The following is a 13,088-nucleotide window of genomic DNA, read 5'->3' as shown; positions in this document are numbered from 1 at the left end:
GTGTCACCTTGGCCGAGGAGAGGCTGATGACCAGCTGGTCCTTCTCGTTGGTGACGATCTCAGTGATGCTGAACATGTGCCCCACGAGCTTCCCCACGGGCTTGGTGCTGATGTTGGGGTGCCACAGCCGGAGCACCTTGTCATCTCCTGGAAACACGTGCAACGGCTGCTTATTTTCTCAGGGGTAAAGTTGGTGTCTCCCCATTTTCTCCACCCCCAGCCCCTGGAACCACCTTTCTGCTCTCTGGTTCTATGAGTTAAATTAAAAAAATAAGAAATATACATATATATGAGTTGAATTAAAAAAAAATAAGAAACACACACACACACACACACACACACACACACACACACATATATATATATATATATATATATATATATATATATATATATATATATTGCATATTGCCCTAGCCAGTTCAGCTCAGTGGATAAAGTGTCAGCCTGTGAACCAAAGGGTCCCAGGTTCAAGTTCAATTCCAGTCAAGGGCATGTACCTTGGTTGCAGGCTCCTCCCTGGATGGAGCCCTGGTCCGGGCATGTTCAGGAGGCAACCAATCAATGTGTTTCTCTCACATTGAACAATATTTCTCTCTGTCTTTCGCTCTCTCTTCTACTCTCCCCAAAAATCAGTGGAGAAAAAATTTCTCAGTTGAGGTTTAACAAAAAAATAAAATAAAAAAATGTATCGATTTCAGAGCGGAAGGGAGAGGAAGAGAGACAGGGAAACATCAACGATGAGAGATGATCGTGGATCAGCTGCCTCCTGCACGCCCCACACTGGGGATCAAGTCTGCAACCTGGGCATGCGCCCTGACTGAGAATTGAAGAACCATGACCTTCTGGTTCATAGGTCAATGTTCAACTACTGAGCCACACCTGATGAGTAGGTCCTGTTATCAACTTCACCTTACAGATGAGAATGAAACTTAAATAAGTTAAATCACCTGCCCAAGGTCATACAACCTGCTAGTAAGGGAGCCGGGACTTGTTCCTAAACTATTGGACCCCAGAGTCCAGGCTGAATTAGGACCCCAGCATCACAGATGAGCAGTCTGAGGCCCAAAGAATATTCCTGTCCGTCCTCCACCTTTCCCAGCTTCCTATATCATCATCCTGGCCCTTACTTCAGCAGTTAACCTGGTTCCCATCTTCTACCTACTTAGCCCTTAGGTGCTGGCATTTTTAAAGGCTATATCCATTACAAAACCGGTTTGGCTCAGTGGATAGAGCATCAGTCTGAGGATTGAGAGGTCCCAGGTTCGATTCCGGTCAAGGGCATGTACATTGGTCGCGGGCACATCCCCAGTGGGGGATGTGCAGGAGGCAGCTGGTGTATGTTTCTCTCTCACTGATGTTTCTAGCTCTCTATTTCTCTTCCTTTCTCTCTGTAAAAAAATCAATAAAATATATTTTTAAAAAAAGGCTATATCCATGGCCTTCCTCTCTGTTAACTCTGAACCACCAGGACTCTTGACTTTTTGGTCATGGACCCCTTTTGATGATTTGATAAAATTCTGAATTTTCTCTCCAGAAAAATGTACCCAGACACACAAGTGGACTCAGCTTCAGGGGCTACAGGACTCCTGAAAGCCACACCTGGGCCCCGGGCTAAGAACACATGCTCTCACACAGTGAAATAAGTTCTAGACCCACTAAAGCTCTAAAGTTAAAAATGTAAAATGAAACAATAAAAAATAATATTGAAACACAGAGGGATTTCTTTCACATATTGTTGGGCTATGGAAGGTCTTCATAGAATCCAGAAGCCACCAAAAAAAAAAAAAAAAGACCAAGTTAGTATGGCTCAGTGTCAGCCCATGGACTGAAGGGTCCTGGGTTCGATTCCAGTCAAGGGCCTGTAGCTCAGTTGGAGGCTCGATCCCTGGCCCTGGTCAGGATGAGTATGGGAGGCAACCGGTCGATGTGTATCTCTCACATCCATGTTTCTCTCTCTCTGTCTTTCCCTCTCCTTTCCATTCTCTCTAAAAAAAAAAGTCAGGGAAAATATCCTCAGATAACCAACAAAAGGCAGACAGTTTTGACTTTGCATACACGTTTAAATTCTCTAAAAGGTTTTTCCAGCAGTAACGTGAAACAGCTTTATGAAAATCCTATGACTGCTCATGAAGGAGAGCACAGTTTGCAACATAGAAAATCTCTGTGCACCGCGGACTGTTCTCTCACCTCCGGTGACGATGACATTGGCTTTTATACAGTAGCAGAAAGTGTTCGCTCCTCTTGGCATGGAAAACTCTCTGACAGGCCTGGGAAACACAAATCAGATGTCAAGCTTGGGTTTTCCTGAGTGAAGCTAATTCTAATCTAAGTAGATTATGTTCAATGAGGCAGCTATGGCGGCCGAAGAGGCCTCTCCCGTGGACACTCCCGCCGCGCGCCCCTCTCCCATCCAGAGGGGAACCAGGATTGGGACCAGCGTCGGGACTGACTGGGCACGAGCCTGCAGCCACTTCTCAGTCATGGGTGTTCGGGTATTGCCCTGTGACAGGCGGAGTGGCAGTGAGCCTACGGCAGCGGCAGGCGCAGCAGGGCCGGGATGATGCCCGCCGGGCCCTGGCTTGGGCTCCGCTCCAGCCACCTGCTGCTTCGCACACTACTACATTCCCCTGGTTTCAGCCGATCCCCGCAGGTCGGCCAAGGGACCCCACTGGTGCACAAATCTTCATGCATCGGGCCTCTAGTCAATTATAAAAAGCCTGAGGCCGAGACCGGTTAGGCTCGGTGGATAGAGCGTTGGTCTGCGGACTGGAAGGTCCCTGGTTCGATTCCGGTCAAGGGCATGTACATTCGTTGCGGGCATATCCCCGGTGAGGGGCGTGCAGGAGGCAGCTGGTCGATGTTTCTCTCTCATCGACGTTTCTAGCTCTCTATTTCTCTCCCTTCCTTTCTGTAAAAAAATCAATAAAATATATTTTAAAAATAAATAAATAAAAATAAAACAAAAAGCCTGAGGTGAGCACACCCTTTCTCCTCTTTTAGGGCATTACCTTTGCCTCCCTCCCTCCTAAGCTCCAGGGCCCTTCCTCTGCCTCTGTCACTTGTTTCCTGAGCCCACGCAGCCCAGCTGGCTGCTCACTGCTTTCTATCTCTGTAAGTCTCTAAGTAAACTTCCTCTTATCGTTGGGAAAAAAGAAAAAAAAAACAAACCCTGAAAGTTATAGAATATTCATGTACATAAACTATTATACTTACGCATTATCCTCAAGTCGCTTCAAGGATTCCAAAACTAATGAATGAACACTGTCTAAGGAGCAGGATCCAAAGCAATTTAGGGTTGTAATAAATCTAATTTTCATAACCCAGTCATTATGTAGCTTCCTTTTAACACTGGGAATTAAAAGGAGGAAAAAAAAAAAAGGGAGGGATGATGTTAGACACACAAACACATCATGTTGAGTGTCTATCTGTCATTTCAACTTGACTTTAATCAAACTGCAATTCTGAACTGGAGTAAAGCCTGCATATATAATACAGCCCTATGCATTACACTACTTTTAATTATTTAATTAAAATTTCATAACCTAAATAGTTTACAATGGGAAAATAAAAGATCATCATCACATTTTGAGCTATAAATTCAGAATTTAAAAAATAACATAGAAGAATTTCAGTCCAATATTGGTACTATATTCTTTACTGAAAAAAATTCTAATAATCTAAATGAAGAGCTGTGTTTCATATTGTTTTATATCTTCTTTGAGTCTATTCATTTTTATATTTTCTAATGGCTATTGATGTTTAAGTCAATAATTCCCCTATTGTTAGACACTGGATATTTTACTATTAGAAATGACACTGTGGTGCTCGCTTCAGCAGCACAAATACTAAAATTGGAATGATAAAGAGAAGATTAGCATGGTCCCTGCACAAGGATGACATGCAAAATTGTGAAGCGTTCCATATTAATAAAAAGAAAGGAAGGAAGGAAGGGAGGGAGGGAGGGAGGGAGGGAGGGAGGGATATTGTGCCCAGTCAGCATGGCTCAGCAGTGAACCAGGAGGTCATGGTTAAATTCCAGGTCAGGGGACATGCCCAGGATGTGGCTTGATCCCCAGCAGAAGGCATGCAGGAGGAAGCTGATTGACGATTCTCTCTCATCATTGATGTTTCTTTCTCTCTCTCTCTCTCCCTCTTCCTTCTTCTCTTTGAAACCAATAAAAACATAAATATATTTTAAAGAAGTTAACACTGTGATAGGTTCATATTTTAACACATAGGGACCCCAAGTCCCAACACATAAATGTTTATGAAAGAAGGCACTCGATGCCTCTGCCCAAGTGTTTTCCACAAAGGCATCCAGCTCAGAGCCACGAGCCCCAGGAGTCGGGGAGTGTGCCCATCTCACAGCATCTTCCTCATGTTTAATCTTTTCCAATTTTATAAGAGAGGAATCATATCCAATTTGAAGTGGGATTTTGTTGATGGAGAGGACACATTTAGTATAAAATGTGTTTTTCTGCTAATAAGAGAAATATACTATGCTTTACTGTGAAATCTTCAGGGGCACTACAGTTCTGAAGAAGACAATGAAAGTCACTCAGGACCTTATCAATCGGAGATAACTGTCGGTAGCATTTTTGCCTGCTGAGCACTGGGAAATGTGTCTTGACTATATGTACCGTGTATGCATGTGTGCGAATTACCTGTTCATGGTTTTTGCCCATTTTTTCTCTGGGGGAATTGTTTTTTTAAATTGAATTCTAAGACCTAAACAAGAGTATTAACCTATCGTCTGTCATATTTGTTATACATACTTATTCCAGTTTATTTACTTTACATAGGTTATCTCTTGAGGCCCACATGTTTTATTCTGTGTAGAGTCAGATTTTTTTCTTTGAATTTTATAACCATATTCAAATGCTAGGAAATAGTTACACAGATCTTTTATAGCTTTCCATAATTTAACTTTTATTTAACTTTTTATTTAGATGCCTATAGATTTTTTTTAGATGCCTATAGATTTTAATTGTCAATAACACTTAGCACAGGAACTTCAGTGGCTACTTTTCTGTCTTCCCTTAGTACTGGAAGTCCCTTGAGGTATGAGGCATTCCTTGTTCAGTTTGATGTTTCAGATCTTTACCCCATGGTCTGACACATCCTGTTGATTACATAAATACTTTCGTTCTTATTGTGTATTTTTTTTTTTTCTGTTTTTTTGTTAACCCTCATCTGAGGATATTTTTCCACTTATTATTATTATTTTTTTTTTTAGGGAGAGTGGAAGAGAGAGGGAAAGACAGAGAGAAACATCAATGTGAGAGAAACACATCGACTGGTTGCCTCTAGTACACGCCCCGACCAGGGCCTGGGCCAGGAAGGAGCCTGCAACCAAGGTACGTGCCCTTGGCCAGAATTGAACCCGGGACCCTTTGGTCTGAAGGCCATTGCCCTATCCGTTGAGCCAAGTGAGTTAGGGCTTAACAACATAAATACTTGAACAATGTCTATACTAAAACAGTTGGACCGCCCGTGTGATGCACTGACCTTTTGAAGTCCTTGGAGTCTAAGACCTGACTTTGTAATTTCTTTTTGGTCTTTGTCTGCTTTAGCCCGAAGTCTTCCGTATTCACAGTGAATTTGTTCACAAACCCGCCGTCGTCCCCCAGCAGGATGTCATCTCGGCAGAGCTGGTCGGACAGGGGCACCACGCACACGCACAGGAGGCAGTGGTCCATCGGCTTTATGACGAAGTAGTTTTCCTGGGAACAGAAGGGCACTTTTCGTAAGTTATTACATTGCTCCAAATATCTAAATATGGAATCTAAATACTGTCCCTATTGTTTTAAATATTTTTTTTAATTTTTATCGATTTCAGAGAGGAAGGGAGAGGGTGAGAGAAACATCAATGATGAGAGTCATTGATCAGCTGCCTCCTGCACGCCCCCTTCTACTGGGAATCAAGTCCTCAGCCCAGGCATGTGCCCTGACCAGGAATTGAACCGTGAACTCCTGGTTCATGGGTCAATGCTCAACCACTGAGCCACACCAGCTGGGCTGTCTGTATTGTTTTTAAATATATATATTTTACTGATTTTTTACAGAGAGGAAGGGAGACGGACAGAGAGTTAGAAACATCAATGAGAGAGAAACATCAATCAGCTGTCTCCCACACACCACTCACTGGTCATGTGCCTGCAACCAAGGCACATGCCCTTGACCAGAATCGAACCTGGGATCCTCCAGTCTGCAGGCCGACGCTCTATCCGCTGAGCCAAACCAGTTAGGGCTGTTTGTATTGTTTGATAAAAGTTTTACTTCTGGCCCTAGCCAGTATGGCTCAGTGGACAGAGCCTCAGTCTGTGGACTCAAGGATCCCAAACTCGATTCTGGTCAAGGGCACATGCCTGGGTTGCGGGCTCCACCCCCAATTGAGGGGGGGGGGTGCAGGAGGCAGCCAATCAATGCTTCTCTCTCATCATTGATGTTGCTATCTCTCCCTCTCCCTTCCTCCCTCTAAAATCTATTAAAAAGATACATTTTAAAAACAACAAACACAACTAATAACAAAACTCAATACCCCCCACATTAAATACACACTAAGTGCAAAATATTAATAGTAGCGTTAATGCTGAAATCAACTAGTGAGTCAAATCCCTTCATTTTACATATAAGGAAACTGGTCTTCCATAGACAGAGGTGGTGCCCGTATCCTCCCGGCAGGAAAAGAGACAATCTCATTTCTTGGAGTATTTCTCTTGGTTCGGTACCTGGCTGCTCCCTTGGGCTTTATAATCCCAGACAATGATGGTCCTTTCCGTGGTGGCGACGATTCGCTTCAGCTGAGAGAGGTAGTCACAGCCCGTGATCCAGGAGGTGTCCTGGGAGGAGAGCACGGCAGTGGAGGGGGTGTATGCGGTGCTCGTCCTGGCAATGTGACGGTGACTGACAGACAGGTGAGGGGCATGGAGAGCCCTGTTTGGCCCCCTTATTCGCAGAGGAGCCCCCCAATGTCTCCTCTGGGATGTCATGAGGAGGGGAGTCACCTTCTCCCCCCTCACCTTCCAGAGTTTCTGAGCAGCAGCCGTGGGCAACAGCTCTGGAAGCACATAGCGGCGGGCAGAGCCATCACCTGTGTGCCCTGGTCATGCAGGCGAGAACAGGGACACACATCTGAGACCCGCTTAATCCAGGCCCCTGGCCCTGCAGCCATGCTTAAATTAAAAAAAAAAAAAAATATCTGCTTATTGCCCGATCAGAGTGGCTCAGTGGTTGAACATCAACTATAAACTAGGAGGTCACTGTGGGGCGTGTAGTAGGCAGCCGATCAATGATTCTCTCTCATCATTGATGTTTCTCTCTTTCTCCCTCTCCTTCTCCCTTGCTCTCTGAATTCAATCCTATCTGATAAAGAGGGAATATGCTAATTGACCATCACTCCGTCACAAAGATGGCTGTACCCACAGTGAGGCCAAGTTCCCATAAGGAGCCTTAACAAGCAATCAGCAGGGACCTGAGGCTACCCCTCTCCTGCTCCTGTGGGGCTTGACAGGGGACCTTAGGCCACACCCCCCGCCCCAGCCCCGGGCCAGGGGACCTGAGGCTGCAACCCCTGCCTGGCTGGGTTGACAGGGGAACTCAGGCCACGCCCCACCTAAGGGGGCTTGACAGGGACCCGAGGCTGCACCCCCCTGCTGGTGGGGCTTGATGGGGACCTCAGGCCATGCCCCCCATCCTGGCACCCGGCCAGGGGACCTGAGGCTACGCCCCCTTCCCGGCAGGGCTTCACAAGGGTGGGACTGGCCCGGCCTGGATCTAGCCCAATTAGGGGGGGAGGGGATGGCCGGGTCTGGGTCTCACGTGATTTTGAGGTGCACGTGGGTGGGCGGGGACTTGACTCTCTTGGGCCTGTGGTGAGACCCAGACTTTGACAGGAGGAAGGTTTTCATATAAATTTTACTAATTTTCTTTCATCTCTGACACTTCTATTATAGAGAAAGGGCAAATAGCAACATTAAATTATTTCTGCTAATTAATCCCTTTTTAATGTGCACGAATTTCATGCACCGGGTCACTAGTAAAAATATATTTTGAGAGAGAGAGAGAGAGAGAGAGAGAGAGAGAGAGAGAGAGAGAGAAAGGCGTAGAGGTCTGGAGAGAAACTGGACTCTCCCCCCCCTCCCTGGCCTGGCACCTCCTTTGTAGTTCAGTGCCCTGGGTGCCAGCAGGTAGGCTAGCCAAGCATCTCGCCCTACCCCCCCTCCCCCCCAACTCCCAAAGGCATGCTGGGATGCCGGGAGCAAACTGCTCCAGCTTTATGCCTGCCGCTGGGTTGCTTTCCAATTAGCAACACGCATTGAAGAAATTCCAACAGTGCACTCGAATGCTTATGCCATTTTCAAGTTCTAAAAACAATGTTTTAAAATTACTCCTTTTGGCTGTTTCTCACAGTGTGGGCTGTGTCCATTGTTTACGTTCCCGAGTAGTGGGTGAAGCTTTAAATGGAAGTTCCCGGGGGTGATCAGTTTCCAATCAGTTCTGGGAAACCCATTTCACCATGCCAAGTGGCATCTGGGTGCCCTTTGCTGCTGCCCAAGGTTCAGCTGTCGTCCGTACAGCTGAACGCACAGACTGTGAAACATCTTTTCCTCCGAGCATGTTGCTCGGCTCATGATCAGTGATGGAGACACCGTCCTCCTCGGCCTACATGTGACTTAGGAGGAATTTGTAAAATGCACTTACTGTGACCGTGGTGCTGTTCTGCACTCGCATCTGTAAACAAAGGGAGAGAATACAGAAGCCCGGTTGGCGCTACAGTTACCGGTGAGAGTGCTGACCGGAACAGCCCGCTCTCCCCTCGGTCCAATCGGCTTGTCCTCTCCCCCCCCACCGCTGCCCTCTCTGCCTCTCCTCCCTCGGAAGGGCCCAGCTCTGTGGAACTCCCTGTTGTGTGTGTCTGTCTCTGAGCCTGGGGACAGCTCTCGGGGTCTTCCACGTTACTAGGGTGGAGGGGAGTCCAAGACTTAGATTACCTGGTTGTTAAAGACCGTGATCAATCCTCTCTGAGAAGCTGCGATGAGCAAATCCAACTGGGGGATCTTGACCATGCACTTCACCACATCCCGCCTCCGGCTCCCTGTCAACCGCACAATATTCAGTTCGACTCCCAGCAGGAAAGACCCTAAGAGGCACTTGTTAGGTTTGTTAAGAAAGAAAAGGAAGCAACCAACTCATTCTCACCAGAGGAACTACCGCCCCCAAGAAGGTGAACACGGGTGCGGGTGCTTGGGCATGTGAATGGGTCTCCCTCTTTCTGTGTCCAGCACACACATGTACGTGCGGCACAAGAACAGCTGCACACACAGTGCTGTGAGGTGTGGGGAGGGCGCTGGGAGGGGGTTGGGGCGAGAGGACCCACCACTGGGTCCTTTAGAGCAATGACAAACATGTCAAACTTAGCTGCGGGTACAGTTTCTTCTGATATTGCACGTGGAACTGTCACTTTATGAAGAAAATGAAACGGAAAGGGCTTCTATGGAAATGATGCTTTCCAATATTTGTTTCTGAGGAAACAGTAACCCCCATATTCATCTGGAAGGGAAAGTCTTATATCACCTGTAATTACGACTCGCTGTTTTCTAGACACAAGGAAAACCAAATTCTCTTCGTCCATGTGGGAAGTAAGAGGATCTTCTTCGGAGGAGTAATATCCAAAGATCTAAAATCCCAAACGACACATGTCAACATGAACACTACTTCAGAACCCACTGCGAAGTAACAGACTGGACGCTGGTCGGGTTTAAAGTCTTGATTTAATGCTCAACAGCTTGCCCAGCTGCTGTGGCTGAGTGGTTGAGAATAGACCTAGGAACCAGGAGGTCACAGTTTGATTCCCGGTCAGGGGACATGCCCGTGTTGTGGGTTCGATCCCCAGTGTAGGGCGTGCAGAAGGCAGCTGATCTATGATTCTCTCTCATCACTGATGCTTCTATCTCTCCCTTCCTCTCTAAAATCGTTAAAAATATATTTTCTAAATAAGGTCAACACCTTGCTTTGTAAATTGTCAGAAAGTCCCCATAGGAAGAGAAGGCAGTTTATTTATTTACTTTTTTAAATATGTTTTATTGATTTTTTACAGAGAGGAAGGGAGAGAGATAGAGAGCTAGAAACGTCGATGAGAGAGAAACATCGACCGGCTGCCTCCTGCACACCCCTTACCGGGGATGTGCCCGCAACCAACATACATGCCCTTGCCCTGAATCGAACCTGGGACCTTTCAGTCCACAGACTGACGCTCTACTGCTGAGCAAAACCAGTTTCGGTGTGAAGGCAGTTTAATACGTTCAACACACTGTGTGTTGATGGTGCACAATCCTTAAGCAATCCCTGATTTTCCTTTCTGATTACTGATGGATGGACCAGGCTGGTATCCCTGCTCAGACTGGTAGTTCTATTGGGAGCTGACACTTTGACTTAATTATTTCTTGTAAAAAAAATATAGAAAAACACCACATGCATTTCATCCTGGAAACAGGAAGACAGGCTACCTCACACCAGTCCGTGGGCGCATCAGGGTTGTTGCAGAGTTTCCTGTAGAAGCATTTCACGTCTTGATTCTTTACCTCCAGGCCGAAGAGCTCCTGGACCGCCGCAAAGAACTTCTCATAGTTCATCGCCTCTGCGTGGGGATGAGGAGCAGAAACATGGCATCAGATTCCAGGAGCTGCACTGCCTGTGGCGGCAGCCCCTTCTGCCTGCTAATCTGCTCCGTAATTTCACCCTACAAAAGCTCGATTCTTGTGCACTTTATGTATTTTTTTTAATTAAAAAAACTTTTAAATATATTTTATTCATTTTTTACAGAGAGGAAGGGAGAGAGAGAGAGAGAGAGAGCTAGAAACGTCGATGACAGAGAAACATAGACCAGCTGCCTGCTGCACACCCCCCACCGGGGATGTGCCCACAACCAAGGTACATGCCCTTGACCGGAATCGAACCTGGGACCTTTCAGTCCGCAGACCGACGCTCTACCACTGAGCCAAACCGGTTTCGGCTAATTAAAATTTTTTTAATTGATTTCAGAGAGGAAGGGAAAGGGAGGGAGAGATAGAAATATAAATGATGAGAGAGTATCACTGATCAAGCCCATAATCCGGGCATGTGCCCTTGACCAGAACCGAACCCGGGACTTTGCAGGCCAGCGCTCTACTTACTGAGCCAAACCAGCTTGAGCTCTTCTGCACTTTGAAGGTTTTCTTTCCATTGGAAATAGATCAGGGGACTTGGCAAAAGATGACGTAGTCAGAAGAAAGTATTACTTTGGTGTCTAGTACCTCCTCCGTAGCTTATGTTGCAACTATTTTAGAAGTTTGGTTCAGGAATACAAAGATCAGAAACGAGTCACAGTTTTCTTATTGTCACAGTTCATTCCTGATCAGGGCACACGCCTGGGTTGTGGGCTTGATTTTTAGTATGGGGCCCGCATATCAATGATTCTCTCTCATCACTGATGCTTCTCTCTCTCTTTCCCTCTCCTTTCCTCTCTGAAACCAATAAAAATGTATTTAAACAAAGAAACCACCAAAAAATGTGGCCAAAGTTGGTTTGGGTCAGTGAATAGAGCATTGGCCCATGGACTGAAGGGTCCTGGGTTTGATTCCAGTCAAGGGTCAAAGGCATGTACCTTGGTTGCAGGCTCAATCCTCGGCCCTGGTCGAGGTGCATGGAGAAGGCAACCAATTGATGTTTCTCTCTCACATCGATGTTTCTCTCTGTCTCCCTCCCTTCTACTCTTTCTCTAAAAAAAATCAATGGAAAAAAATCCTGGGGCGAGGATTAACAAACAAACAAAAAGTGAATGTGTGGCAGAATTAGCAGTCTGATGAAAGTCAAGATTACATTTTTCCCTTCTCAATCTGCAGGTCAGTCCCTCTGACATAGAAGGTAGTTTGTCTAGTAGTATACTTAGTCTTTATCAAATTTATACTTTATAAAATATATACTAATATCAGTGTAAAACATATATATGTAATATTCTCTCTATATAGGTGTATATACATATACTATGTATACATATACTGTAAAGGAATACACACACACACATACTGATACTAGAAAGGAAAGAGATTTTTGAATACGACTTTGTGATTGCACGCTTTTACGTGAAAACAAGTTTAGCTTGCCCTGGGTTAGCCCTGGGTTATAAAGTCTTCAATGCATCCCAACTTCAATGATGAGGGAGACGGGGCGGGACCCACACACAGACAGCAGCCTCAGTAGTTCAAGTGCATCAGGCAGATTCCTAGATGCCAATCCAGCGCACTGAGCGCTAAAGATGGCTTTGCTAGGGGAAAGTTTGGAAGTTTTAAAAGGAGAGGACATTTGATTTAGGTCTCGAAAGAGGAGTAAGGGTTTACTGGTACGAAAAGGGGAAGAATGCACCAGGGGCAACGACAGGCGCCAAGTCAGAGTGGGTGAGAGTAGAACGTGCTTGGAGATGCTGAGAAGTTTGTGTTAGGACAGAAGGTGCATGCTGGGAAGTTCCAGGAACAGCCTGGCACATGAAGAGGCTGGCCATGCTGATCCCTCAGCCGTGATGTGGACCCTGCCCCTCTCCTTGCTGTAGATGGATTTCTCCTGCTGCTCCTGTACTCTGCTGCCAGGCCTTACCCTCCTCTGGTTCCTCCGTGCCTGAGGCTACACACCACACCTGGAACCCTGACCATGGGGGCACACTTTCACTTCTTTTATTTCTGCTGTGAACAGTCCTGGCAGATGGCTGCCCACCATATTCCCTGACTTGGCATGCTCAAAATCATTCCAGCCTAGAGACTCCGGGAGAGGCCCAGACAGAAACTCTGTATGGTCTCACAGCTCCCTTAGGTAAAGAGATGGCAGGGCGGGCCCTGGCCAGGTAGCTTCGTTGGTTAGAATGTTGTTCCACTCTGCCAAGAATCTCTGGTTAGGGCACATGTAAGCAGCAACCAATGGATGCACCAATAAGTGGAACAACAAATAGATGTCTCTCTCTCTCTCTCTCTCTCTCTCTTTCTCTCTCAGTAAATAAAGTTAAAACCTTTACAAAGAGACAGCAGGATAGCTCACGTGTACCACTGAGTCCCAGA

General features: G+C 46.2%; 1 protein-coding gene across 1 annotated transcript in view; it reads right to left on the bottom strand.

Moving 5' to 3' along the window:
* WDR64 (WD repeat domain 64) overlaps positions 1-13,088 on the bottom strand; it is a gene marked incomplete at both ends in the record, with an annotated part of 43,611 nt that overhangs the window by 30,110 nt on the left and 413 nt on the right. Inside the window, 9 exons of the mRNA XM_084868866.1 lie at positions 8-147; positions 2,191-2,270; positions 3,217-3,351; positions 5,512-5,726; positions 6,735-6,845; positions 8,707-8,736; positions 8,997-9,100; positions 9,580-9,682; positions 10,512-10,642. Of these exons, the coding sequence (XP_084724992.1) occupies positions 8-147; positions 2,191-2,270; positions 3,217-3,351; positions 5,512-5,726; positions 6,735-6,845; positions 8,707-8,736; positions 8,997-9,100; positions 9,580-9,682; positions 10,512-10,642 (1,049 nt within the window). The remainder of the gene's footprint in view (positions 1-7; positions 148-2,190; positions 2,271-3,216; positions 3,352-5,511; positions 5,727-6,734; positions 6,846-8,706; positions 8,737-8,996; positions 9,101-9,579; positions 9,683-10,511; positions 10,643-13,088) is intronic.

Source organism: Pipistrellus hanaki, assembly GCF_964339955.1.
Source record: "Pipistrellus hanaki genome assembly, chromosome: 20".
NCBI lineage: Eukaryota > Metazoa > Chordata > Mammalia > Chiroptera > Vespertilionidae > Pipistrellus > Pipistrellus hanaki.
The sequence above is the reverse complement of the archived record's forward strand: the minus strand, read 5'-3'. Positions and strand labels throughout refer to the sequence as shown.